The sequence below is a fragment of the Alligator sinensis genome, unplaced genomic scaffold (genome assembly GCF_000455745.1).
Source record: "Alligator sinensis unplaced genomic scaffold, ASM45574v1 scaffold628_2, whole genome shotgun sequence".
NCBI classification, from domain to species: Eukaryota; Metazoa; Chordata; order Crocodylia; family Alligatoridae; genus Alligator; species Alligator sinensis.
The window spans coordinates 3,361,410-3,383,957 of record NW_005841833.1 but is presented as its reverse complement, the minus strand read 5'-3'; the positions used below and the strand labels follow the sequence as shown (position 1 = coordinate 3,383,957).

Sequence of the window (22,548 nt, the reverse complement as noted above, 5' to 3'; positions counted from 1 at the left end):
TGGCTCGCGAGGGGCACGGTGGGAGCCTGGCGCTCCATGGCTGGCCATGGACGTCCCTCACGGGGAATGATTTTAGGCCTTTCAGCTGCCGTATGCTTGTGACCATTTATTTGCCGAGAAGCCTGGAAACACTGTCCTTTGGACGGCAGCTCCATGGCTCCTGTCAGGGTCCAGCCGTCCACGAAGTGCTTTTAATGTCTGGTAAATAAGTAATCGGTGGGTGGGAATTGGGTTATTGGGTGACTCCGTTTCCTCCCCCTCCCCTTAAAATAACAAAGTATCCACCAAAACTCCAGCCTTTTCTGCCCTGAATAAGTCATCGGTGAGGACAGAGCCCGAAGGCTTAACTTGATGCAACTTGATTTGAACCCTTGGAGCAAAGGTGGACGGTGGGACTGGGACCTCTACGGCAGGGTCAGGATGGAGGCACAGAAGTGCTGCTGACCTCAGCATTTGCAAGGATGGGGAGCAGGGCTGCGGCTGGAGCCGGGAAATTTCCCGAGTGCCGAGCTCCCATTGATTTCCGTCTGGCTTAAATCAAGTCTGAAAACCAGATTGCTGGAGACCATCCTTAGCTGCCTTAGTCCCTTGTGCCCGTCCTTGCTTTTGGGTTTAAATCAGAAGCTTGTTTAAGGCATCTGTTTTAACATTTGGTCTTGTTCATCTAACCCCTCCTGCGTGCTGTAGCACAATGCCTTGATGTGTTTTTTTAACATGATGCAACGTGGCACAGAGGCCTCCGGGAGGGCCAGGCTGCCTAAAAGAGTGGAGCTGCCTGTTGGGAAAGGGGTCGTAGCCGGCATTATCCAAAGAAGTTGTGGCAGGGACATGCTGGAGAGGTTTGAACACATTTGGCCAAGCACATGGGTGGGAATCTTTTTGACAAGGGTAAAACAGGATTGATACAGGCTGGGATTTTGGAGAGTCGGGATCCGTCCCTTTGCTCTGCCTGAATCAGAGAAATCCAGGATGGCCAAGATCGCTTCAAGGCAGGGGCTCGAGTTTGGGTCTCCCCAGTCATAGACCATCACTTCATTGTCTTCTTCCAACCCGTATGCCTTAGGCTGAGCCCAGAACAGGCATTTTGACGGGGTTATGACTTGAGAAAGCTCTGGACGGAGGTGTCACTTTTATTCCAGCACAGATTGCAACTTCAAACCCTCTGGCACGGAGGGCAATCCTTTGAGCTGGAATTGTCACTTTGCCCCCAGCTCTGGTGGCACAAACTGCTGTCTGCTGCCTCTCCCCCGGGTTTCCCCGCAGCCCGACGCCCCTGTGAAGTCAGCCCCATCTTCAGAGGACGGTGCGCGGTGAGACCGTGCCTGTGAATGCAGGTGAATTATCCACGCACCTCTGCTGAAAGGTGCTCTGCCCGTGGTGCAAGGGTTGCAGAGAGTGTCCCGCTGCAATTGCTAGCCGGGGTAGATGAAAGAGATGCGTTGGCTTGGCTGGTAATAAAGCACAATCTCTTTTCCCCTCTCTTTGCTTAGCCACATTGGGAACGCTGGAGTTCAGCTTGCTGTATGACCAGGATAACAGCTCTCTGCAGTGCACTCTCATCAAAGCCAAAGTAAGTGCCTCCTCGAAGGGGACGACTGCCCATTGCTTTGATCTTCTGGCAGCATCTGATGCAGGATGGTACGCACCAGCTTGCTCTACATGCATGAGGCAGCCTCTTCCCTTGGGAAAGCATGTTTCAGAGGCTCTCACCTTTATTTTCACACACTTCCTGGCAACCAGCCTGGTTTTCAACGAAGCAGGCACAATGAAGAAGCCAGCTCCACCTTCTGCTCCTGAGTCTCCTGGGCTGGAGACCCAGACGCAGACAGGTACATTTAACCTGCATTTCTGTAGGGACCGGGGAACGGAAAGGACATGTCTTTTCCTTAAGGATGACTTGCAAGATTGTCCGTCCTCCCGGCTCACAGCAGATGTGGGAGGAATTTGGCCTGAGGTGGGCGCACACTTTAAAGGTATCTCATGGCTCAAACAAAACGACTGGTTCCAGAGACACGCAGCAACAGCCCCTGCCTTTGGCATCAGTAGCAGGGCACGTCCCTGCGGGGCTGCTGCTCTAGGAAGTACGTGTGATCCCCCCTTCTGCCATGCAGCAAGAGGCTTTCAGGAGCAAGTGGGGCAAGCAGCAGGGCTTGGCCTCGGTCTGCCTGCTGATAGTGGCAAGTGGTCCAGCTGGGACCTTCCCCTGGGATAAGTCAGTCCCTGGCATCGTTATAACTTGCCGTTTGTCACGAGCTTGAGCATCTTTTGCGTGTAACTGCTACAGAAAAGAGGGCTGCAAAGAATACCTAAGTTAGTCGATGTAGGGCTATTAGGTCCCTGAAATGCCCCCAGGGAGGTAGGCAGCTGACAGTGTGGTGTGCCTCTCTGGTCAGAGATGTCTTTAGGGGGCACCTGAGAGAAAGCGGGTGAGTATTACCTGCCGCGTTTCAGCCGATAATGGAAACTTCAGCCCGTTTCCGAGGTCCCACGTGCCAGGAACTAGCATCATGCATTTGCCCTCAGCCATAATGCAGTCTCTTGATGTCGGCTCTGGATAGGTGTGCCTCTGAGACCCACGGGCCGCTGTAATTACCTGCCTGTTTGCTCAGCATAATTGATTTCCCACAGCCACCTCGGGGGTTTATCAAGGTTTCCTCTGCCTGGGGGCCGTGGGTTGATTATAGCAACTGCAACTATAACAGTCGCTTGACTCCCACGGCAAATAACGGTGGGGCTTCGGTCCATCTCCTTTATCCACTGGCAGTGGGTCCTGGGACGGAGACTTTGCCAACCAAGTGGGCACCTCCCATAGCAGATAAGCAAAGACTTCAGCCCTTTCCTCCCATCATTCATGCTAGCAGGGTTCCAGTCGCCTGCCACCATGGCTCATAACCCCAAGCGAGAGCTGCAATATTTAGCTGCCACTGGGTGCTTAGGCAGTGCAACCTCAGGCTCAAAGCAATGTCTGACCATGCCTTAAAACTCGGCCTTCGCTGCAGAGCGGACACAGCCGGAAAAGCTCTGAGTTTAACAGGACGGGCTCCCGTCAGAAGGCAGATCTCGGTGCGGTACCTACCGCTAGTCATCAGGGATAACATACTGTGCTTGTAGTGCTAGGGCAGGTCTCATTGGGTTACACACGGTACACCACACTGACTCTACGTATCATCTTATGGGCTATGTCGTGGGAGAGGGAATCCCTTAAGCACGAGCTCTGACACTCACCCTTTTCCCGTGTCCCGCGGCGGTGAAGCGGGTCACATAGGCATGCCGCACAAAGGAAACAGCACCACAAACTCAGAAGCAGTAAGTGCCACAGCTCAAGCCCTGATGTCTCGAGAGCAGCTGGCACTCGGGCATTTACTTCCAGGGGATGGCGTCTCGGAGGGCAGGTGCCCAGCACTTCCACAAGACCCGGTGCCGTTCAGGGCACAGGCAACCATTCTTATACGCTCAAAAGCACAGACGTGGTGTTACAGCCTGGCTGTGCCCCGTAGGACCCCAGTGGCTCTCACTGCGGGTAATAGGGATTATTCCAGTCCTGCAGCGGGGGCGTATTGACATTCGCATTTCCCACCTGCTGTCAGGAGAATTGCATCAATTCCCCCACCCCCAGAGGCCACTTATTCCCATTCTCACATGAGTAAGTGGCAGCGAAGGGTGCAGATTCATCCAATTTTGAAAAGGTCACCAGGCATTTCCGGGCTGTGCATCATTTCATGCAGTGCCCCCGCTCCCCGTGGCTTCCCGTGCTTTGGAAGAGCTCTGCCTTCATAAGTTTGCAGGAACTACTGTCTGGGTGAGCTGGGAGGTGCGGAGAGAGGTCTTTCCTCTTGCCAGCTGCAAGGCGCATGCCTTGGGCCAGCTCTTCAGCACCCAGGACCCTCTTGTGTGGAGGCAAACCCTCTGTCCATATGGGACGTGGCTTTGTTGTTTTGCTGGACAAGATTCGGGGAGAATGTGAGCATATCTGTTGAGTCCATTGTGGGTTTCAAGATGCATCGTATGAGCTGACTCCGATTTGCACTTGGATCTTGTGCATTGTTATTCAGAACAAACAGTGCTGTTCCTTCCCACCCATTATCTGCTGCCTCTGTTAATCTATACTGCATAAAGCATTGCCGCTAAATGCTCCCCCATGCTGCATTTAATAGTGACTCAAACCCTGTGTTATCTTTGTTGTCTTTTAGGGCTTAAAACCAATGGACTCCAATGGCTTGGCTGATCCCTATGTCAAACTGCACCTCTTACCGGGAGCCAGTAAGGTAACACCGTGCTTGATTGCGTTATGGTTGAAACTAGGGATGAAAACATAGCTGCTTTAGGTCAGAGATTTTTTTTCACAAGCCCTCTCAGGCACTGCAATGCCCAGTCCGCATGAAAACAAGTGGGAACTGGCTCTCCAGATCCTGGTGGTAGGTTTGGAAATCCCAGCATCCAGGCCTTAGCAATATTTTACAGGGTGAGAGAAGCCTATCAAGCGGCGTCTGCTCTGGTCCCGTAATTGTGCAGAAGAACTGAACCCAAGCAACCCCCCTCTGTCTTCACTCAGCAGCTTGCACTAGTTTTTCTGCACTGATCTCTGCCTGCAGCTGGGAACCTGCATCAGAGATGGTCCAAAACATGCGGCGGCAAGCAGCACTCACGACTCCAGTATCTCTTATGGTGGACACTGCTTATAGACCCTGTGCAGCCCACACTGCAATACGAGACGCGTGAGCTGCAGGAGCTCGCTCGAGATGAGCCACACTTAACATGCTGCTATTTTCTGGCCTTCTCAAGAGTTCACGAGGACTTTCTAGGGGCGCTTCCCACCCAGACGTGACCTAGTGCCTTCTCCTATCCGTTGAAATCACTGGGTCTATTTCTGCAGCAAATGCTGTGGCTGTAAAGAGATCAGAATTTGTGTAACCTGGAAGGGAAGCAGGCAGGGCGCTCAAAAACAAGGCGGCCTGCGTTAATGCACCGGCGTGGCCCGACGTTGAGAGAGGGCGTCGTTTCTGGTTCTGCCGGTTTCCAGCAGCTCTGAAGAACTGAGCGTTGCACGGGCCGTACTGAGAGATTAAAATCTAGTTCATGAGCACGGAGGGACTTCAGAGAAGGTGACATTGTTAGTGCAATGCAAAACATCTGACACACAATCTAATTATTACCGGAGTCTGAAAGATCAATTTACTTTGAAGTTACTGCGCGTTCTAATTAGAGCTGTGAAAAATATCCATCGAGTGAGTAAACTCCGGGTTTTTTTCCCCTCTTCAAAGAAAGCTTTGTAAACTCTCACTCCCAGGACCAGCAAAATTAAATTCAGCGGAGAAAACTTGTAGGAAGAAACGAACGCTGTTGGCCTACTGCCGAAAAAAATAGATCTCCTCTGTTTGCTCTGGGGATTCAAGGCTTTTATCTTTCCCTGCCTGAGTTTTGCTTAGAGCCAACGTGAAGCCCCAAAGCCTCTAACAATAATGGTGATAAAGAAAGTTTCGTTTACTTTTCCTCCTGTACTTTGGGCTCAACATCCTTCTGGCCACCTGACTCCCAGATCACGAACGCACAGGAAATCCAGCAGACAGGCTCCGTCCCTCGTGTAAATGCAGGGTTGGCTATGGCTGGGTCTACGCTGCAGTCACAGAGGAGACTGCAGTGGAGTGCAAAGAAGCAGGACCAATCAGCCTGATCTGTGCTGCTGCAGATCGACTGCTCCCGGTGCCCCGGCTCCTCTACGCTGTGCTGCAGTTCCTTTGGCCACTGCTTTGTAGACATGCCCTGTGACCCCAGTGTTTCCTGTTCTTCTTTGTTTCTCATCATCTTTCCCTGGTTTTGCAAAGAAGACCTCCCTTCAGCAGGGAATAGTTGGCTTTAGGTGGCTCTGTTAATCCAGGGAGTCGTTTTTTACACAGCAGGGGCTCTGCTTTTGCTCAGCCCAATGTGCTCCCTTAGCATCTAGGAGTGCCACTTCTCCCATGGGTCAGGTATCCAGGTTGCAGCTGTATTGGTCGTATATAGAGACATACATATATAGAGGCCGTGCATAAGGGAAAAGGAATCAGACCTCGTGGGAGAGGTGGTATCTTGTATTAGACCAACTAGATTTTTGCAAAAAAAAAATTCTTTAATTGCAATTTTTTTTTTTTTTTTTTGCAAAAATCTAGTTGGTCTAATACAAGATACCACCTCTCCCACTTCTCCCATGGAGCATGAGAGGACTCCCACTTTGCTAGCTGGAGAACAATTCTATTTTCTGTTTTTGCCAAGGGACAGAGGCACAAGAAAGTTCCCACCCTGAAGGCATGCACTTCCCTGAACCTACTGCAATCATTCCCCAAAGGACTGTATACTCCTACCATGGGGTAAAACCCTTCTCCAGTCCTCTGAGGAAGGGGAATGTGTTTAGGTTGAATTTTGATCTTAAGTGAGACCACAAGTTGAATGGAGATTTTGGGCTACAGACTTTGTTGGAAACAAAAGGACATAAAGGTATTAGGTGTGGTCCTGGAGGAAGCTCTGTGGGTCAGCGGACGCAGCAAACGTGGTGGGTTTGAGTAGAGAGGGCTCATGCCAGGAAAGGTCACCGCACGGTTGGGTCAAGCTCTTCCTTGTCGGCAGGGTGGGTGACTGCCCTGTGTTTTTATTCTTTACGTGCAACAGTCGAACAAATTGAGGACCAAGACTCTGCGTAACACGCGGAACCCGGTGTGGAACGAGACGCTGGTGTATCACGGCATCACGGATGAGGACATGCAAAGGAAGACACTCAGGCAAGTGGAGGACAAAACCCCGGTGTCTTATAATGCACAGTGTGTAAGGGAGGAAGCCTTTTAAAGGAGGGAGAATTTCACCCCAGAGCTCCCAAACCCAATTACCCTTGCAAACACTCACGTGATGGGTCAGGGATAGATCTGGCCAAAATTGTTCTGCCGGCAGAAAAAAAGGATGGTTTGTCAACATCAAAGCTTTTCACATCAATATGTTGATTTTTGATGAATCATTTTGATGAAGGAAAACTGTCATATATTTCATCCAGCATTTCAACTTGGTCATTTAATTTGGATTTTTGCCTTATCACATTAAGGTGACTGTTTTATTTGCCCCAACGCTGTAATATAATGCGTCAGCCTTATTGTAGCAAAGGACTGCATGTCCTCATATACAATGCACAGTTCCCTCCCCCCCGCTTCCAAATCCAGCTGCTGGAAATTGGCTTGTGCGTTATAAGTGAGGACATGCAGCCGCAGGAGTTTCTGCCTCTGCTACAGTGCTGCAGGTCTCGAGCTGCTGGCTACGGACACTCACTCTTTTCTCCGGCACGTTAGATGGTTGGGAACTGTGATCTTTTGAAATTGCTGTTCTGCGGGGACTGCCCAAATGTGGCCTTGATCTTCTGATTCAGAAGACTGTTCAGGAGGTCAGAACTTCTCATAAGAGGGAACTTCCAGGTTTCTTGGACCCCGGCACTGAGGTGGAAGCCGCTAGATATGGCAGGGACCTTAGGTGTGACTTTGCTTTCTACCTCCCCGCAGGCTTTGCTTTCTAAAGTGTAACGTGGAAACAGGAGAGGTGTCCCGTGGACAAGCCCTCCACACTCCCACAAGTGTCGGGCGGCAATGGTGTTTTTGCAAGGGAGGTTGTGCTAGTCTGAGCTGGGTCACTCTCTGAGCCATTCAGTATTAAAGTCTCTCTTTCCTGTTCTGTTCAGGATCTCTGTGTGTGATGAAGACAAGTTTGGCCACAATGAATTTATTGGTGAAACAAGATTTTCTCTGAAGAAACTCAAACCCAACCAGAAGAAGAACTTCAACATCTGCTTGGAGAGAGTAATACCGGTAAGATTCGTGAAGCCCTGTTACGCCGGGTGATGATCTAGCACACATTAGGCTTCGGGGTGAAGGTGTATTTGCGACTCAAGTGGCTACATCTGATCCTCACAGATATTTGGGTGCCTAATTCCCTCTGAAATAAATGGGAGTGAGGCTCCTAAACACCTTTGAGCACCTGGGCCCTATGAATGTCAAGGTCTCTGAGGAGTTGTTCACAATCACAGAAGCCGGTCCCTGATCTCAGTCCCAGCCATGTCAGTTCAAAATAACTTCACCGGTGACCATCACTGGCATAAGAACTTGGCCCGACGCGTGTCCTAGGCACAGACGTGATGTGGCAGCTCCTCAGTGCGTTTTGTCCCGCAGACTAATGCATCTCTATTTTAGAAGCTGTTAAAAAGACAAAGCTTCGTAGTGATGCAGATGGAGGAAACGTTTGGTTTCCGGCCCGCGTGCTGGCCCCGAGAGGCCGTGCTGATTCTGCGGGAGGCGGCTGAGCTCCATTGTGACAGCTGCATCTTCCTTGTGCCGTGTCCGCGCTGTGCTTTGATGGGCATTACTTCTCTTGCTGCTCCTGAGGCATGAACACAGCATCAACCTGTTGTTCCTTTGACCCACAGCAGCAGAGCAATTGTTGCAAACCCGGAGCCGTGGGGGCACGTACACGCTGCACAAACACCCCGAGTGAGGCTGTAGTCGAGCTGGCTGGGATTTTGGGGGGGCAAGAACAGAAACTTTCTATGGAAATGGATTGATTCTGGGGGAAGGGTTTGCTGAGATGGGTTCGGAGGTCCCTGATTAGGAGAGAGCGGCAGCATAACGGCACAGACTAGCCTGCAGCCTGGCAGATGGATGTCCCGCTAGGATCATTGGACACCTGGATTCAAGTCCCCTGTTTGTCTGATTTGAAGGTGGGATTTGAAACCACATCTCAACATCCTGGCTGAGTGCCCCGACTGCCGGGTTATTGTCTTGTCTGGGGGAGCTTGTTCTCGCTTTCACGTGAACGATTTCAAAGATCATTTTATACTCCAAGACACAATGACCAAAACTCCTCCAAAACCCTAAAAAATAATTCATGGATTGCAATTCTCTTTTTTCCAACCAGCCCTCAGCGTGTAGCTGCCTGTCTCCTTCACAAATATGAATGTTAATACTTTGCTGGTGTCTTTAGCGTTGGTTCTTGCAATAAATTAATTTACAGGAAGGCCTAGAGAGGCACCATGTGCCCCTGGAGACCTCTGAAAGCTTATGGGAATGAATTCCTGTCGGGATGTTCCCCATTTCCACCTTTGGAGATCAGTGCCACATGTGGGTTTGACACATGGGCGGCCAGCAGCTGCCTCCTCCAGCCTGGGCAGTCATTAAAGCAGAGCTTTCCAAACTTTTCATGTTGGTGACACACTTTTTAGACGCATCATTTCGCGACACAGTAATTCAGTTCCGGGGGAAGGGCCAAGGGAAGCAGACGCGAGTAAGGGAGCTCCGCGGTGCCCTTCCGCAAAATTTTCTGCATTTCGCGCGACACACCTACACACTGCCACCGACACGCTAATGTGTCGCGGCACACAGTTTGGAAAGCTCTGCATTAAAGGAAACCTTTGTCTTTGTTCCTTCCTACCCCCAGATGAAACGTGCTGGGACAACCGGCTCGGCGCGTGGGATGGCGCTATATGAAGAAGAGGTAAGAGGCTGCACTGTCCTCACCCGTGCTGGCTCTGGGTTGCCAGGGGGCTGCATTTGCCCTCCTCATGGTGCTTGTGAGCCAGCAGTGATGCTTTCCAGCTCTGATCCTGAGGCTTTATGGCTGCTGGTTACACGGAGAGGGCAGCGATGGGGTGAAGCTCACCTCAGGACCGTTCTGCTTTTCTGTGCTGAGCCATGGGAGCGAGGAACACCTCTGCGCTCAGACCCAGCCACCCTGGGGTGGGACCCAAGGTCATTCCTGGGACCCAGGTCTCGCCCTTGGGAACTACCCAAGTCAGTGGGGGTAGTGGGTATGTCTGTCTGCATAGATCCAGTCGAACCATGGAGATGTTGCTGAATCAGAAATGAGTTTCTTTGAATACTTGGCAGAGCTGGAAGACTCCAGCTGCCCCCCACCCCACCTGTATCCTCCCTGCCATGAAAGCCACTGCTTTTGCATTTCAAATGTCAAGTGATAAGTGGGAAGGGTTAGCAAATGGCTATCGATTGATCAGTTCGCTCCAGGCGACTCTGTGACTTCGGAACGAGGGAATGTTTCTTGCGAGATCTCTCTCCCCTTTCTGCCTCTAGCACATCTGCTTGCAAAATGAGCTTTGTGATTTTAGCCTTGTTCCAACCTGAAATGGAGAATGAAGCTTGCAATGTATGAAGATCGGTGGAGCAAAGCTAGCTACAATAGTCCTGAATGGGGCCTGCTGAGCTTACACCTGTCTCTGCCGAGCTCAAGCTTTTAAAGCTTTATCAAATAGAGAAAAGATGACAATACCAACAAGTACCAGAATAACTGCAGCAGGTTTTCCCGCATGTTACAGTCCTAGGTTTTTAAGCGCTGCCTTCCTCTGCAGTCTCTTTTTGCAGCCATTAAAAGCTTTTTCTGGGTTCGTTTCCTCTTTCCTATGCATTGCACAGTGCTGTCCCAGCCTGCTGGATTCCCAGCTGGGGGCCTGTCTCGTAGCCAGGGCCCAGATCCCCAGTCCTTGCTCAGGCCTCTGGCTTCCTCTTGCAGGTAGAGCGTGGCAGTGAAGTGGATGAGCGAGGCAAGATCCTGGTGTCTCTCATGTACAGCACCCAGCAGGGTCGCCTGATCGTCGGCATCGTACGCTGCGTGCACCTGGCCGCGATGGATGCTAACGGGTACTCGGACCCCTTCGTCAAACTGTGAGTGGAAGCAGAAGGGTGCCAGCATTCAGGAGGACACATGTGCTGTGCTGGCTTATAGCACAGACACTGTCACGTAGTGCTGGAAGATGCCGCCTCTGTTTGGAGCTAGGAATATCACTGCCCAAGCCAGAGCAAAGCACAGCAATGGGTGGGTGAGATGCGTTATGTTCAGTTTTGTCCTAAACCAGCAGCCTCGCCAGCTTAATTGCAACCGTGGGATCTTTGGGTTGGCGGGGACGTGGTGTGTCAGCCTGTCTAACACGGCACTGCCCTCCATACGCTATATGTATGTCTGGTGGCCATAGAGATAGATCTACGCTGCAGTCATCCCAGTAGCCCCAGCATACGTGAGCTAGCTTGGCCCTACCCAGGTCTGGCACCAAGAGCTGTGGCATTGTGGGTTCAATGTGAGCTTGAGGATCTACTTGAGATGCAGGCCAATATAGCCCACACTGAGCCCCGTGCAGCCCCAGCTAGAGTGCTGCCTGCACCCGGCTCACTCAGGTCTGCCCACACGACGGGGCCGTGGCTGCGGTGTCAGAGACGTGCTCCAGGAGAGAAACAGATGCACACACCCTTTCGATGCATATCACACCAGGGGCTTCCAAGATTTCCTTCTGATTTTTGACTCCATGAGGCACCTCAGTATAAAACAGCTGTAACAGAGAGGAGGAGGAGACACGAAATAGCAGGGCCCATCTCTTCTGACAAAGGTGTGAGCTGTAGCCATCGAGTCATCTTGCCATTAGCTGTGGGGGGGGGCATGGCAGGTGCCTGTGGGACTTGCACTGCAGCCCCACTGCCTGGGTTCAGACTCGCACGCTGGATTAGCACAGAGCCACCAGTGCATCCGGTGAATGAATGCAGACGCGGGGGTTGCTGCACTTCACATCGGCAACGCCTCAGTGCCTCTTGAAGTGCCTGAGCTGTTTAATGGTCGCTCAGCCTCTGCAGTGGCGATGGTTACACCGTGCTGCAAGAGGCAGGGAGAAGAGTGCTAGCGGTTCACAACCCGGCTAAGGCGCAAGGGCAGGTGACATGGGAGTGCATTGCAAACCAAGAAGAGGTTAAGCTCTTGCCTTTTCCAACCAGACCTGGCCTATAAACCTGCTCCAGATATTCCCCACATGGTCATGTCCTGTATCACTGCAGTAATGATGCTTCCCCCCCCAAAATGAAAATGAAAACCAGCAGTAACTCCTATCTGCAGTGATAGTCACCTTTTTTTGTGTGTCTGGGTTGATATTTTTTCCTCCAGTGTTTTGCTACTTGTTCTCCTCCCTTGCTTCGACCGGTAGAAGATGGAGTTTTCTTTGTTATGGTATCCAAATTAACTTTCAGTGAGGATTTAATTATGACCAACCGTACGATTTAGTTGTGGGTTTGGGACTGGACTGCTAACGTAGAGCTTCTAATCCTTTCCACACTTTATAAATAAAATTACCTTGTTCAGCTTGCTTATCCGTGCTTCGTTAAATGCCAATGGATTATCTTTACTATTTTTACGTAAATCTCTCCAGCCCAGTTGCTGGTTGCACTCTCAGTGTTGAAATGCTCAGCAGGAGAGGCACAATGGAGTAGCTTGCCATTAAGGTTGGGAGTCTGGGTGGGCGCTGTATAGTAATAAGGAATCTGTCTACTCATTTTCAGTGCCTTGAGTCTTGTAGCTCATAGAGCTCAACAGCACGAGTCAAACTCTTTTTGATTAAACACGTAGTTCAGATTGGGCCCGTTTTGCATTTTAATATGCCTGTAGCCATTTCTGTTATAATTGCCTTTTCCGTTAAAGTGCCTGGTGAGAAATGCGCAGTGCAAATAAAATGAATGACTGCAAGCGCTCACATGAGCTCGCTGTGCAGCAGAAGCCGGGGCTAAGATCCAAGCGGTGGGTCTGCTCACTATGCGAGGTAGGGTGGAAAGACAAGCTTGAAAAGCGTATGCTAAGTGCACCACTTGTAGGGAGATTTCTGCTGAGTCCGGTGCTCAGTGCTAAATGAACCTCTGTAGTGTTAGACTGGAGTCTGGCAATTTTATAATCGAGTGTATTCACTCATTTTGTGATTGCGGTATAGATGTAGCTTCCTCGGCTATTGTACTTCCAGCCCAGGAACCCCTTTTTGTAGCTTGTGAGCTGGTTCCTTTCATTCATTTAAATTTCTAAGATGCTTTATGTTGCTCCTAGTTGGCTGAAGCCCGACATGGGGAAAAAGGCCAAGCATAAGACGCAGATTAAAAAGAAAACCTTGAATCCTGAATTTAACGAGGTAAGCACAGACATACGGGCGTATTTTTAATGGGCCACGCTATTATATCTCGCTGTGTATGAGGATCTGAAGGTGAACTCGACAAGCTGCAGTTGCTCTTTCACACTCTTTGCTTTCTTCAAACTGTTTGGGGATCTTTTGGAAATGAATGAGGACAAAGTTAATTAAAGCCTGAGAGTCAGGATCTGGGCTAGTTCAGCTTCTAATTTCCAGCTTCATCTTCTTGATAAGGAAGACATATGCATGCTTAGTTGATCACAAGAATTTAGTATCCTCTGTGAACAAGAAAGAGCGATTTCAATAATTCAGCCCCAGACACTGTAGATATGTGGTGGGACAACATTGGCGAGGAACAGACCGAGAAGCTGCTGCCACCCTTTAATTGCTTCTCACTGTAGCCTCCTACTACTGGATGGAGTCATGTTCAAAGCTTCTTGGGCACACTACAGGCAGTCTGGATGATGATGACGTAGTAAAAGGTCCAATGAGAACACCTGAACTCAGACCCAAGATGTTTGCCCTCCCATGGGACTTGGTCTAGCTAAGGGCACTGCAGCCTTGTCTCCTGTTGGCTTTGATAAGAGCTGGGGGTACCCAGCTCCTTTCCAATCTGGGTCTCATGTGGCTTTTGTCCAGTCTGCATGATTGCTTTTGTAAGGCAGCACTATCTGCTTGGCCGTTCTGGAGCTGTGGGCGACCGCTCGGTGAGCGGAGCGGGGAGAGCTGGGCACCAGGCCTCTGGGGTTGACCCCCTGGCTCTGCTGCGTCCGCGCCAGTCCGTGTGTCTGCATCACTCCTGGCCTAGTTCTCAACTTCCCATTGACTTCAGTGCTAGTGATGCCATGCTCAGCACCACGATACGGCATGCTTTTGGCCCTTCCTGGGTCAGTGTGTCTGTAAATAGCCTAAATATCCCCGTGAGAGGTGAGGAGTGAGCAGAGTCCTGATCCTCCACACCCTCTCGACTGTACTAGCGGGACAGTCATAAAAGTTACACCGTCCCCAGAGAGGGGAGATTGCCACCCACACTCTGGCTGCTTGTGTTTCTGTCTCCCTCACATGACAGGAGGGGCCTGGGCAGCATTTTAAGGGTAAGATAGATGCAAACATTGCTTGTGTATTTGTGAAGTGCATTTGGACCTGAGGTCTTTGCCGCTGCAGCTGTGTGGAGCGCAGTTCCTGCTGGCATGCAGTTCAGTGTCCATGATGCCGGGACGTTTCTTGACATCCATTAACAGTGTGTCCTTGTGTTTCCTCTGCAAGCTGCGTTCTGGGCATGAATCTTAGCACTTTGTCCTTTTTCCAGGAGTTCTTCTATGACATAAAACACAGCGACCTGGCCAAGAAGTCGCTGGACATATCGGTCTGGGATTACGATATCGGCAAGTCTAATGATTACATTGGTGAGTGGAAGGTTTCCCGCCTTCGGGATGATTCGTGGGAAGCTCGTGCTCTCTCGGCAAACCCTTTGAGGTCACCCACAGCATCTCGTCATGGGGCTGGGGGGCTAAATCTCAGGACTGACCGCAATCGGCCTGCTCTGCTTGTAAGCTTGGCAATGGTCAGGCTTCTGGGCCTGACTCCAAACTGCAGGCACTTCTGCTTGGAAGGGCGCGAGATTTGGCGTATGGGTGCATCCCTCCCTTATAGCAGCTCTCTTTAAACGTTTGATGCCTTCAGTGCTTTTAAATGACTCTGCAATGCCGTGCCCTGAGCTCATCTTCGGTGCTTGCAAATGTAAGGAATTCCCTTGCTCAGCTGCAAGGCAGGATGGGCTGGGCAGAGGCTGTGATGCATGACTGCACCATGCCATCACACGGCAGACCTGGGGGCAGGAGCGAGCCCTGTGGACTCTACCCGGTGTTAACTGTGGGATCCCACAAGGTCTCTGGACGTAGTCTCTGGACCCCCAGGGCTCCATGGACCACAGGCTGAAAATCACTGGCCTAGACGGTCTGAGAGGGAGGGGTGGGTGGAGGTCCTATCAGGGGGGTTTGGGCATCCGTGCCTGTTGGTCGGTGCTACGTTATTTTTGCATGAAGCTTTAAATTGTGGGGGCAGGAATACAGGGAAGCCTAGCATCATCTTGAAATATCCTGTCTGCTTCCTTCCTTCCAGGTGGGTGCCAGTTGGGCATCACTGCCAAGGGAGAGCGCTTGAAACACTGGTACGAGTGTTTGAAGAACAAGGATCAGAAAATTGAGCGCTGGCACACACTACAGAACGAGAACCACGTTGCAAGCGATTAGGAGTCTCTCGCCTTCCCCCCCGCACAAGTCTCTCATGAATCCCCCCGCTCTCCTGCCAGCTCACTGTAGATCCCCCGCGTCTGTCCTCCAACACATCCGCGCCTTGCGTGCGCATCCTTGGATCTCCTTGACGCCAGCGTTCGCTTTGTTCATCATCCCCCTTCCAAAAAAACACCCCGATCTTCTTTTACAGGCAAATCCAGCTTTCTTTTTTTTTTTCCCCCTGACCACTGATGCATACTTCTGTCAAGCAATAGCCCCGTGCTGAGCATTTCCATTTGTCTCTTGTTTCTCACTAGTCTCACACGCGTCGTACAATGATTGCCTTTTCTCCTTGCTGAAAATACTTGCTTCTTGAGGTGTTGATCCACCTGGGCACGCATTGCTCCGTCCTCACTTTTACCCAAGTCTTTCATTTGTATTTCTGCATGTGTCCACCTCCTTCCCCTCCTCCATATGTTCTCTGTGTAAACTGAAGTCCTTTTGGCATCCGTTCTGGTCTGGAGGGCTCGCAGTCACGGAGCCTACTGTATTATACGGCTTTCAGCACTGAGCGTGGTTGAAAGCTGGTGTCACAACACTGGACGGTCCTGTTCACCTGATCTCGATACCTCGGTTGCAATAAGGAACAAGGTGGTTCTGCTTTGGTTTTGTTAGAAACATCACTAAGGAACTGCATTTTCACCGTCAGGCCCGCAGAGGTAACCCTGAGAGTACTAGCAATTTGGGCGATGGGTACATTTTAGCAGTGTTGTAGCGCTAGCAAATTGTGTGGCACATGCTTTTGAGTTTCCACAGGAAGGATCCTGCAGTATTATGTCACTTAAACAAAACCCCCAAACCTGCAAATACAGATGCACAATCATCTGGGAAACAAGAGAGATCTGGCTTTACTGGACTTTGCTTTTTTTTTTTTCCCAGATGCAATTAATGTTAGAGCTAGAAATGTTCCCACTCGCTTCTCACCCCCTTCTTTTCGACTCGCGACTACCTCCCACCCACTCCATGATATAGCAACTAAATGCACGCTGAGGGCAGAACTGGTGATGCCCGCGTGGGGTCGTATTTTCTGTTCCATCGTGATTTTGGATGGGCTCGTCTCACTGTGCCGCACGGAGGAGGGAAGCAGAAGGGGAACCGTTTCCCAAAGAGCTGATGCATTCAAACATTATCTCTCTTTCTTTTCAAATATCACAATTAATGAAAATACCCTGGACAGGTAGAGGTCTTCCAGCTTCATTTTTTGTTTTTTTCCATCCTGATGGGCTTCTTTGTATTATGCACAAAAGAAGCATTTTTTTTTCTTTAACCCGTGCTTAATTTATTGTCTGCAGCTGTTTTATTTCATATCAACAAAGGGAGAGTCAACAAGCTCTTGAATTGATATTGATGTTTTTTATACCCTTCCGAGGCCCCTCTGTTTTGTACGACCTTCAAGTGCAGCACTGGCGACGTTAGCACAAGACGTACAAGTGGAAAACACGGTCAGTCCGCGACAGACTCAGCATGTCAAACAGAGCCGAAAACCTCTGTCCTCGCTGTCGTCCCGCACCGCCGCCTCCGGCGCCCCGTCGCTCTAGTCTCTGCCGTGCTGGTTTCTGTGCGGTGTGTCCTGAAGTTGCGCTGCTCCTGGGAATTCATTAGGTTCGGGTGTATTTATTTTTTTTACTTTGATGGATTATTTTCCTCTCCTAGACTTTTTTTTTTTTTCAGTGGGGTTTAATAGTCCTAGGAATTTGCTATGAACATCTTTCTATAGCTGTAACTTCCACGGCTAGAGGGAAAGCCGGTCCTCTATCCCGCATGGGCTGTCACCATCCTGTTTCGCCTGCGGCGTGCTCTTCTCAGCAGACTCGAGGCTCCTTCTCCGGGACTGGATCGGTTCCCTGGCTTCCCTGTGTCGCAGGCTGCGGGTGCAAGTCCCCGGGTGTTTGGGAAGAGCATCGCTCAATGGGATAACCTCTGTCGTTACCCGTCACGACGCTGTGGGCTCTGTGCATGATGTCTTTAAGCTGCTGTTATGGTTTATGGATTGTTTCTTGTCCTCTCGTGTAGTGCGATTCTTTTCTGCTTTTAAGCACATTGGTGTGTATCGTTACCGGGAGCGTTGGCTCCTGTCTTAATTTAAATGTCTCTGGGACAAAATCTAGATGAGTACTCTCTCTCTCTCTCTCTCTCTCTCGTGCAAGCTCTCTCGCTGTCTTTCCTCAAGGTTAAGAACGATCAATATTGTTTGCCTTGTTCTGTGAATGCCAACGAAGGCCCGCTGCTCCCATCTCTCAAATCCTGCAGTCTGCTCTTGCTCTGCCCTGGTCCCCAACCAGCCCTGCAACCACGCCGAGCGCTGTGGGCACCATCGCCCTTAGCAGTCCCTGTCTGCCGGAGGAGCCGTGCCTCTGCGGGAAGCTGAATTTCCCCTGCCTGTGACCAACCCCAAGCCACGGGTCGGGGGATCGCTGCTCTCAATCAAACCCCCGCAGCGCACAACAGTCGATGACGGTCGCATTAGGAGGCGCCGGGTGTCCCGTGGTCTTCAAACCCGTGGCTCCTTCTGTGATGGCCTGGACAAACCCTCCAGTTGTGTGCCCCTTCCCGTGGACTTTGTAGCCAAGCAAGCTGCTCGTTTCTCTTGCTTGCTGGCGGGTGGTGTATTAGCCAGGCCTTCAATGATGCAGGTGAGCATGAGGGGCAGCTTTCTGCTCAAGGATATCTCCACCGCGTTATTTTCCCTTTTTTTTGCATTGGCAACTGTTCCTTTTGGCCCTGCTCTTCCATGTTACTGCCTCCTTTTCCTCCTCTGAGAGATTTTCGTAGGCCACAGCTAGGAAAAATGAATGCAACCTGGCATGAACTCCATTCACAATGATAATAATCAGAGTAACCTCCAGCAGCAGGGCACCCCTTCCTCCCTCCCCATCTCCCTTCCTCTCCAGAGCATCTTCTGTATCTGGGGCACTTATTTATTCACTCAAGACACCTAGAGGGACATTCGCAAAGGGCATGATGGACCCTGTGTTCGCTGAAACTTTAAAGGATCCTGGGTGTTGTCCTCTTCCATCCCTAATAGCTCTCCTGGAGTCTGGCACTGATCAAAATTGAATTCAAAAGCCCCAAGTTATGTCCATCACAGTTGACCTGGGCTGAGGATGGAAACTAGAATTGTTCTTTTTTTCTCTATTTTCTGGTCCTGGTCGGATTTTGCCTTCTCCCTACCATCGTGCCATCGTTGTGAGCGGTTCGTTCAACCGCTCACTTCTGAAGTTCCCTAAGTCTTCTGAAATAGGTACGTCCTTCTCCTCCAGCCCATCCTTCCTTCCCCAGCTTCCAGATTTGATGCAGGTTTTGCCATTTTACCCGAGAGAGACGAAAAAACCGACTGCAACCGGGGCTGACTTGTCAAACTTGGAAATAATGCAGCATTCATTTGAGAACGGAAATGGCCAGAGGTGTTCACGTGACCTCCCTTGGCCCTGCCAATCCAAGCACTCTTCACGCAGGGTGAAAATCAGGTTCACAGTTTATAGCGGCATAGCATGAGGTTTTACATGTTTTCTTCTAGCATTTACAGCATGCTTAGAAATGGCACAGTACTTCTAAGGTGCGATGGTGCGAACTCGGAATGGGGACGCTCCTTCCAAATAGAACAATACTGAAAAATATCGGCAAAAAAAGCCAATCAAGCAATGCTTTCCCTTTTTAAAGTTCCCCAGCGGCTGCGGCGCCTGCTTTATATAAAGGCACAGAACAAGCAAACAAAGGTTGACTTGACCGTGGCAACTTCTCACCATCTCCTCTCTTGACAGGCTCGACTCGTCTGCTTTACTTCTGAAGGAATTCTGTTCGAGCCGTGTCCTTGCTCAAAAACAAAACCAAATCGCCATTTCCAACACCACTTTCTGAGTAGTGTGTCTCTCTCATCCAGCATCTCCATCCGCCCCGTAGTTTCCTCTGACTTTCTGTTGGCAATCTGTGACCTGAACTATTTTCTTTCCCTTGTAAATAAAGCATGCACTTAGAGATCAGGAATGGTGCATACGCCTCTTCTACCAGTGTTTGCAGTCTAACTCGCATGCAGTGATTTTACAGGCAAAAATACCAGTTTACAACTATTAAAAGGAAAAAAAAATGTAACACAGGAACTAGAACTACAACAGTCTTCCGCTGCATGTAATACCGACATCTTCTCTCGTCATGTGATAGCCAATAAAGTAAAACTATTGAAAGACAAGCACGTTTCTGGGTTTTCTTCTTAAGATAACACAAGTTCACAGAAGGAGAGTGCACCGGGAGGGACAAAACGGTGAAACCTGCGGCCGGCACGAATCGGTGTTGCTACCTTGATTTCACAGGAGCTGTGCTGGTTTAGATCAGGAGAACTATCTCGAAGGATGGGAACCTGTGGGCTTGTTCACTGCATGCTCAGTAAAATGCCCCGTGTTTGCGGAACAGGTGTGGGCCAGAAAACAGTTGCATGTATTTTCTTGCATACCACGGCCAGCTTTATTTCGAAGAATCTGCTACTAGGAATTTGAGTGCGCATGACATGAGAAATACGGCAAGAAATTGCTGACCCTTTCCAGGCAAAGCTGAAAGCAAAATCTGCTGCAGGCTTGTAGGGAGCAGAGCAAGGAGTATTTGGTTTCCTGGCGGGTGCTACTCAGTGGGCGCGTCTACACGTGTGCATTTACTGCGCAGTACGGGCACGCGTCTACATGTGCACGCCTGTACTGTGCAGTAAATATGGCAACTTACACCGACTTGAGCGTAAATTTGATACCGCATCATGCAGGTATCAGATTTACGGCTGGTTAGTTACTGCGCAGTAGCACATGTGTAGATGTCTTACTGCGCAGTAACACTGCGTGCGGACTGACTTGGGAGGGCTAACTTTAGTCCCAAATCACTCCACGCACAGCGTTAATGTGCTTTAATAAAGCCTGCACATGTAGACAGCAGCCTAGTCCCGCTTTCTGCGTGGTAACTTACTGCGCAGTAAATTTAAGCCGGCGTAAATGCACGTATAGATGCACCCAGTTACTACAAGGTAAGATCTTTTCTCCTTTATTCATTTCTCCTTCATTCATTTCCACTGGGGAAAATCAGGAGTAATGGCCACAAACTCCTGGACAATCGTTTCAGGCTTAATGCTAGGAAAAACGTCTTCATAGTCAGGGTGTCCAGACTGTGCAATAAGCTCCCTCCAGAGATGGTGCAATTACCGACCCTGGAAATCTTCGAGAGGAGACCGGACGGTCACCTCGCCGGGTCACCTGACCCCAGCAGTCTTTCCTGCCTGGTGCAGGGGGCTGGACCTGATGCTCTACAAGGGCCCTTCCAGTCCCTGGCAATCTATGAATCGATTCTGCCTCTCAAAAACAAGGTGCCTGTTGTAATCTGAGGCCCATTGTATGTAGGAAAATATGGTAATCTGCTCAGAGGATGGGTTAATAAGCCTAGGACCATTGCAGATGCAGCTTTGCATGTCCCGGGAACAAAGAGAGAGGTCTTCCGCTCCTCGGATAGCTCGCCCTGAAAGAATTAGATCACAAACCTCTGCGCCAAGACTGTGGGAGGTCACGGTAATTGCGACAGCAGTGAAGGGGAAACGCTGTGCGGGGCATTTTTGCTCCCTTTGGGAGAGGCAGCGAAGGAGGGGTTTGACCCATGGTCGTCCGTGCTAAGGGCTGCTGCAGAGTGGGTCTCTCTTGCCCGGACAGGATTCAAGATACAGGGAAGGGGAAAGCAGGCCTCTTCTCCCCACAGGGCACTGTCCCTGCTGTGGGATGAGTGCTTGGGCACGACAAAGATGTTGGTCCAAGAGCCTTTTGTTTCTCCTTGGTGCCCCTGCTCCTCAACCTCCTGGAGCAGAGGTGGCTGCAGGGCCGTGCCCCAGCCCACCAGGTAGCACGGTTGCTGATGCAGATGGTAGGACAACGCGATGCTCCAGCATGCCGTGTTGCGCAGAGCCTTTCCCAAAGAAGCAGCCATGAAGAAGTGATTGGAGCCAGGTGTTCACCCAGTCCAGACGGGTCACGAAGCTGCGGGCTCTCCCAGGCTGGGGATACCTAGGGCAGTTCAACGCATAGGAGCCCAGCTTCTGGCCCTATTTCCCTCCTAGACCAGGCGACTGCACACACATTACCCCCCTCAGCACCTTCAAGCATGCCCACCTCTGATTTGCTTTGCTGCTTGGCCAATTTTGGAGCCTATTGGGGAACCCAAGTCTCTGCTCTGGTTAGGGGAAATGCCCCAGCACCCAGGCTAGGGCACTGCTCTTGCTGGCATGGCCCTTGGCGTACACTGACTCCATTGTGTGAGCTTTGCAACAGGGTGGCCAGCGTCCCGACGCCAAAAGGGGAGGAAGGCAACTCTGTGCAGAGCCACCTTGGCGTTCACCTCCAGGGATTCGTGGGACGAGGAGCGGAGGCCGGTTCTCTATGCTCAGCCATGTCAATCCTCAGCTCGTGCCCAGCCGGAGGGCAGCTCGAGGACACGGGTGGCTCCCATTGCTAGTTTGCTCCGGACAGACACACCATGCACAAAAATAAAAGACACGCACAACCACCAGCGGGTTGCTATGTTGCCAAGGCCTTGAGATGAAAAGCTCATTTGATTTACAGCGATTAAACACAGCATCATTTCTCCTCTCTCCTCCAGCCCACTGCCGATAGCCGGCAGGTCGCTGTGCACACGAACGGGCGGTGCTAGGCGAGGTGGGCATGCTGCGGGACTGCAGTGAAATGGCATGAACCCTTACCCGGAGGGTTTGCTGGACACAAAGGTATTCATGCCTCTGGTTTGCTTGGCTCCTTTCAGCCATTCGTCTCTTCTGTGGCTGGTGAATAGCAAGTCACAGGTTTCAAAAGAGTCTGAATGAGCGCTTTGAAAACAGACCATTCCCCAGCTGGCAGCGGGGAGAGTGAATAAAAATAGTTTCACAGTTTAATAAAAGGACCAAGATGCTATTCAGACTCCGATTTCAGGAAGGGGAAGGAAGCCTTTATTAGGGGAACAGGTGGCAATACCTGCTGTGTCTTGCACGAAAAGCTCTGCTATTGAGGTAAGGCATGAAGGCGTCTTGCTGGAAGAATAATTTAGACGCAGCTTGACTGCACATGACAATATGCGAGTGCTTGCAATGCAGGCAGCGGTTCCACGTTTGGTTTAAGGGGTGCAGGAAACCAAGGCTGCCCTCAAAAACCTGGAGTGATATTTTAAAGACCAATGTTTCACCGGTATTAAAAGGGTTCTTCATGTGGCTCCACTGCCAACAGTCACTGTCAGTAGCCGGCCGAGCACGCGCCCTTGTTCCCGGCCGGCCATGTCCTGCATTATGCACCCTCTCCCCGCACTGAA

General features: G+C 50.7%; 1 protein-coding gene across 1 annotated transcript in view; it reads left to right on the top strand.

Moving 5' to 3' along the window:
- Window positions 1-15,639, top strand: part of RPH3A (rabphilin 3A) — a 60,461-nt gene extending 44,822 nt beyond the window's left edge. Inside the window, exons 11-20 of the mRNA XM_006015160.1 lie at window positions 1,491-1,570; window positions 4,191-4,265; window positions 6,643-6,752; window positions 7,691-7,817; window positions 9,439-9,495; window positions 10,309-10,311; window positions 10,525-10,676; window positions 12,862-12,943; window positions 14,250-14,346; window positions 15,062-15,639. Coding sequence (XP_006015222.1) covers window positions 1,491-1,570; window positions 4,191-4,265; window positions 6,643-6,752; window positions 7,691-7,817; window positions 9,439-9,495; window positions 10,309-10,311; window positions 10,525-10,676; window positions 12,862-12,943; window positions 14,250-14,346; window positions 15,062-15,192 — 914 coding nt within the window. The 3' untranslated portion in view covers window positions 15,193-15,639. The remainder of the gene's footprint in view (window positions 1-1,490; window positions 1,571-4,190; window positions 4,266-6,642; window positions 6,753-7,690; window positions 7,818-9,438; window positions 9,496-10,308; window positions 10,312-10,524; window positions 10,677-12,861; window positions 12,944-14,249; window positions 14,347-15,061) is intronic.
- Window positions 15,640-22,548: the final 6,909 nt, after the last annotated feature.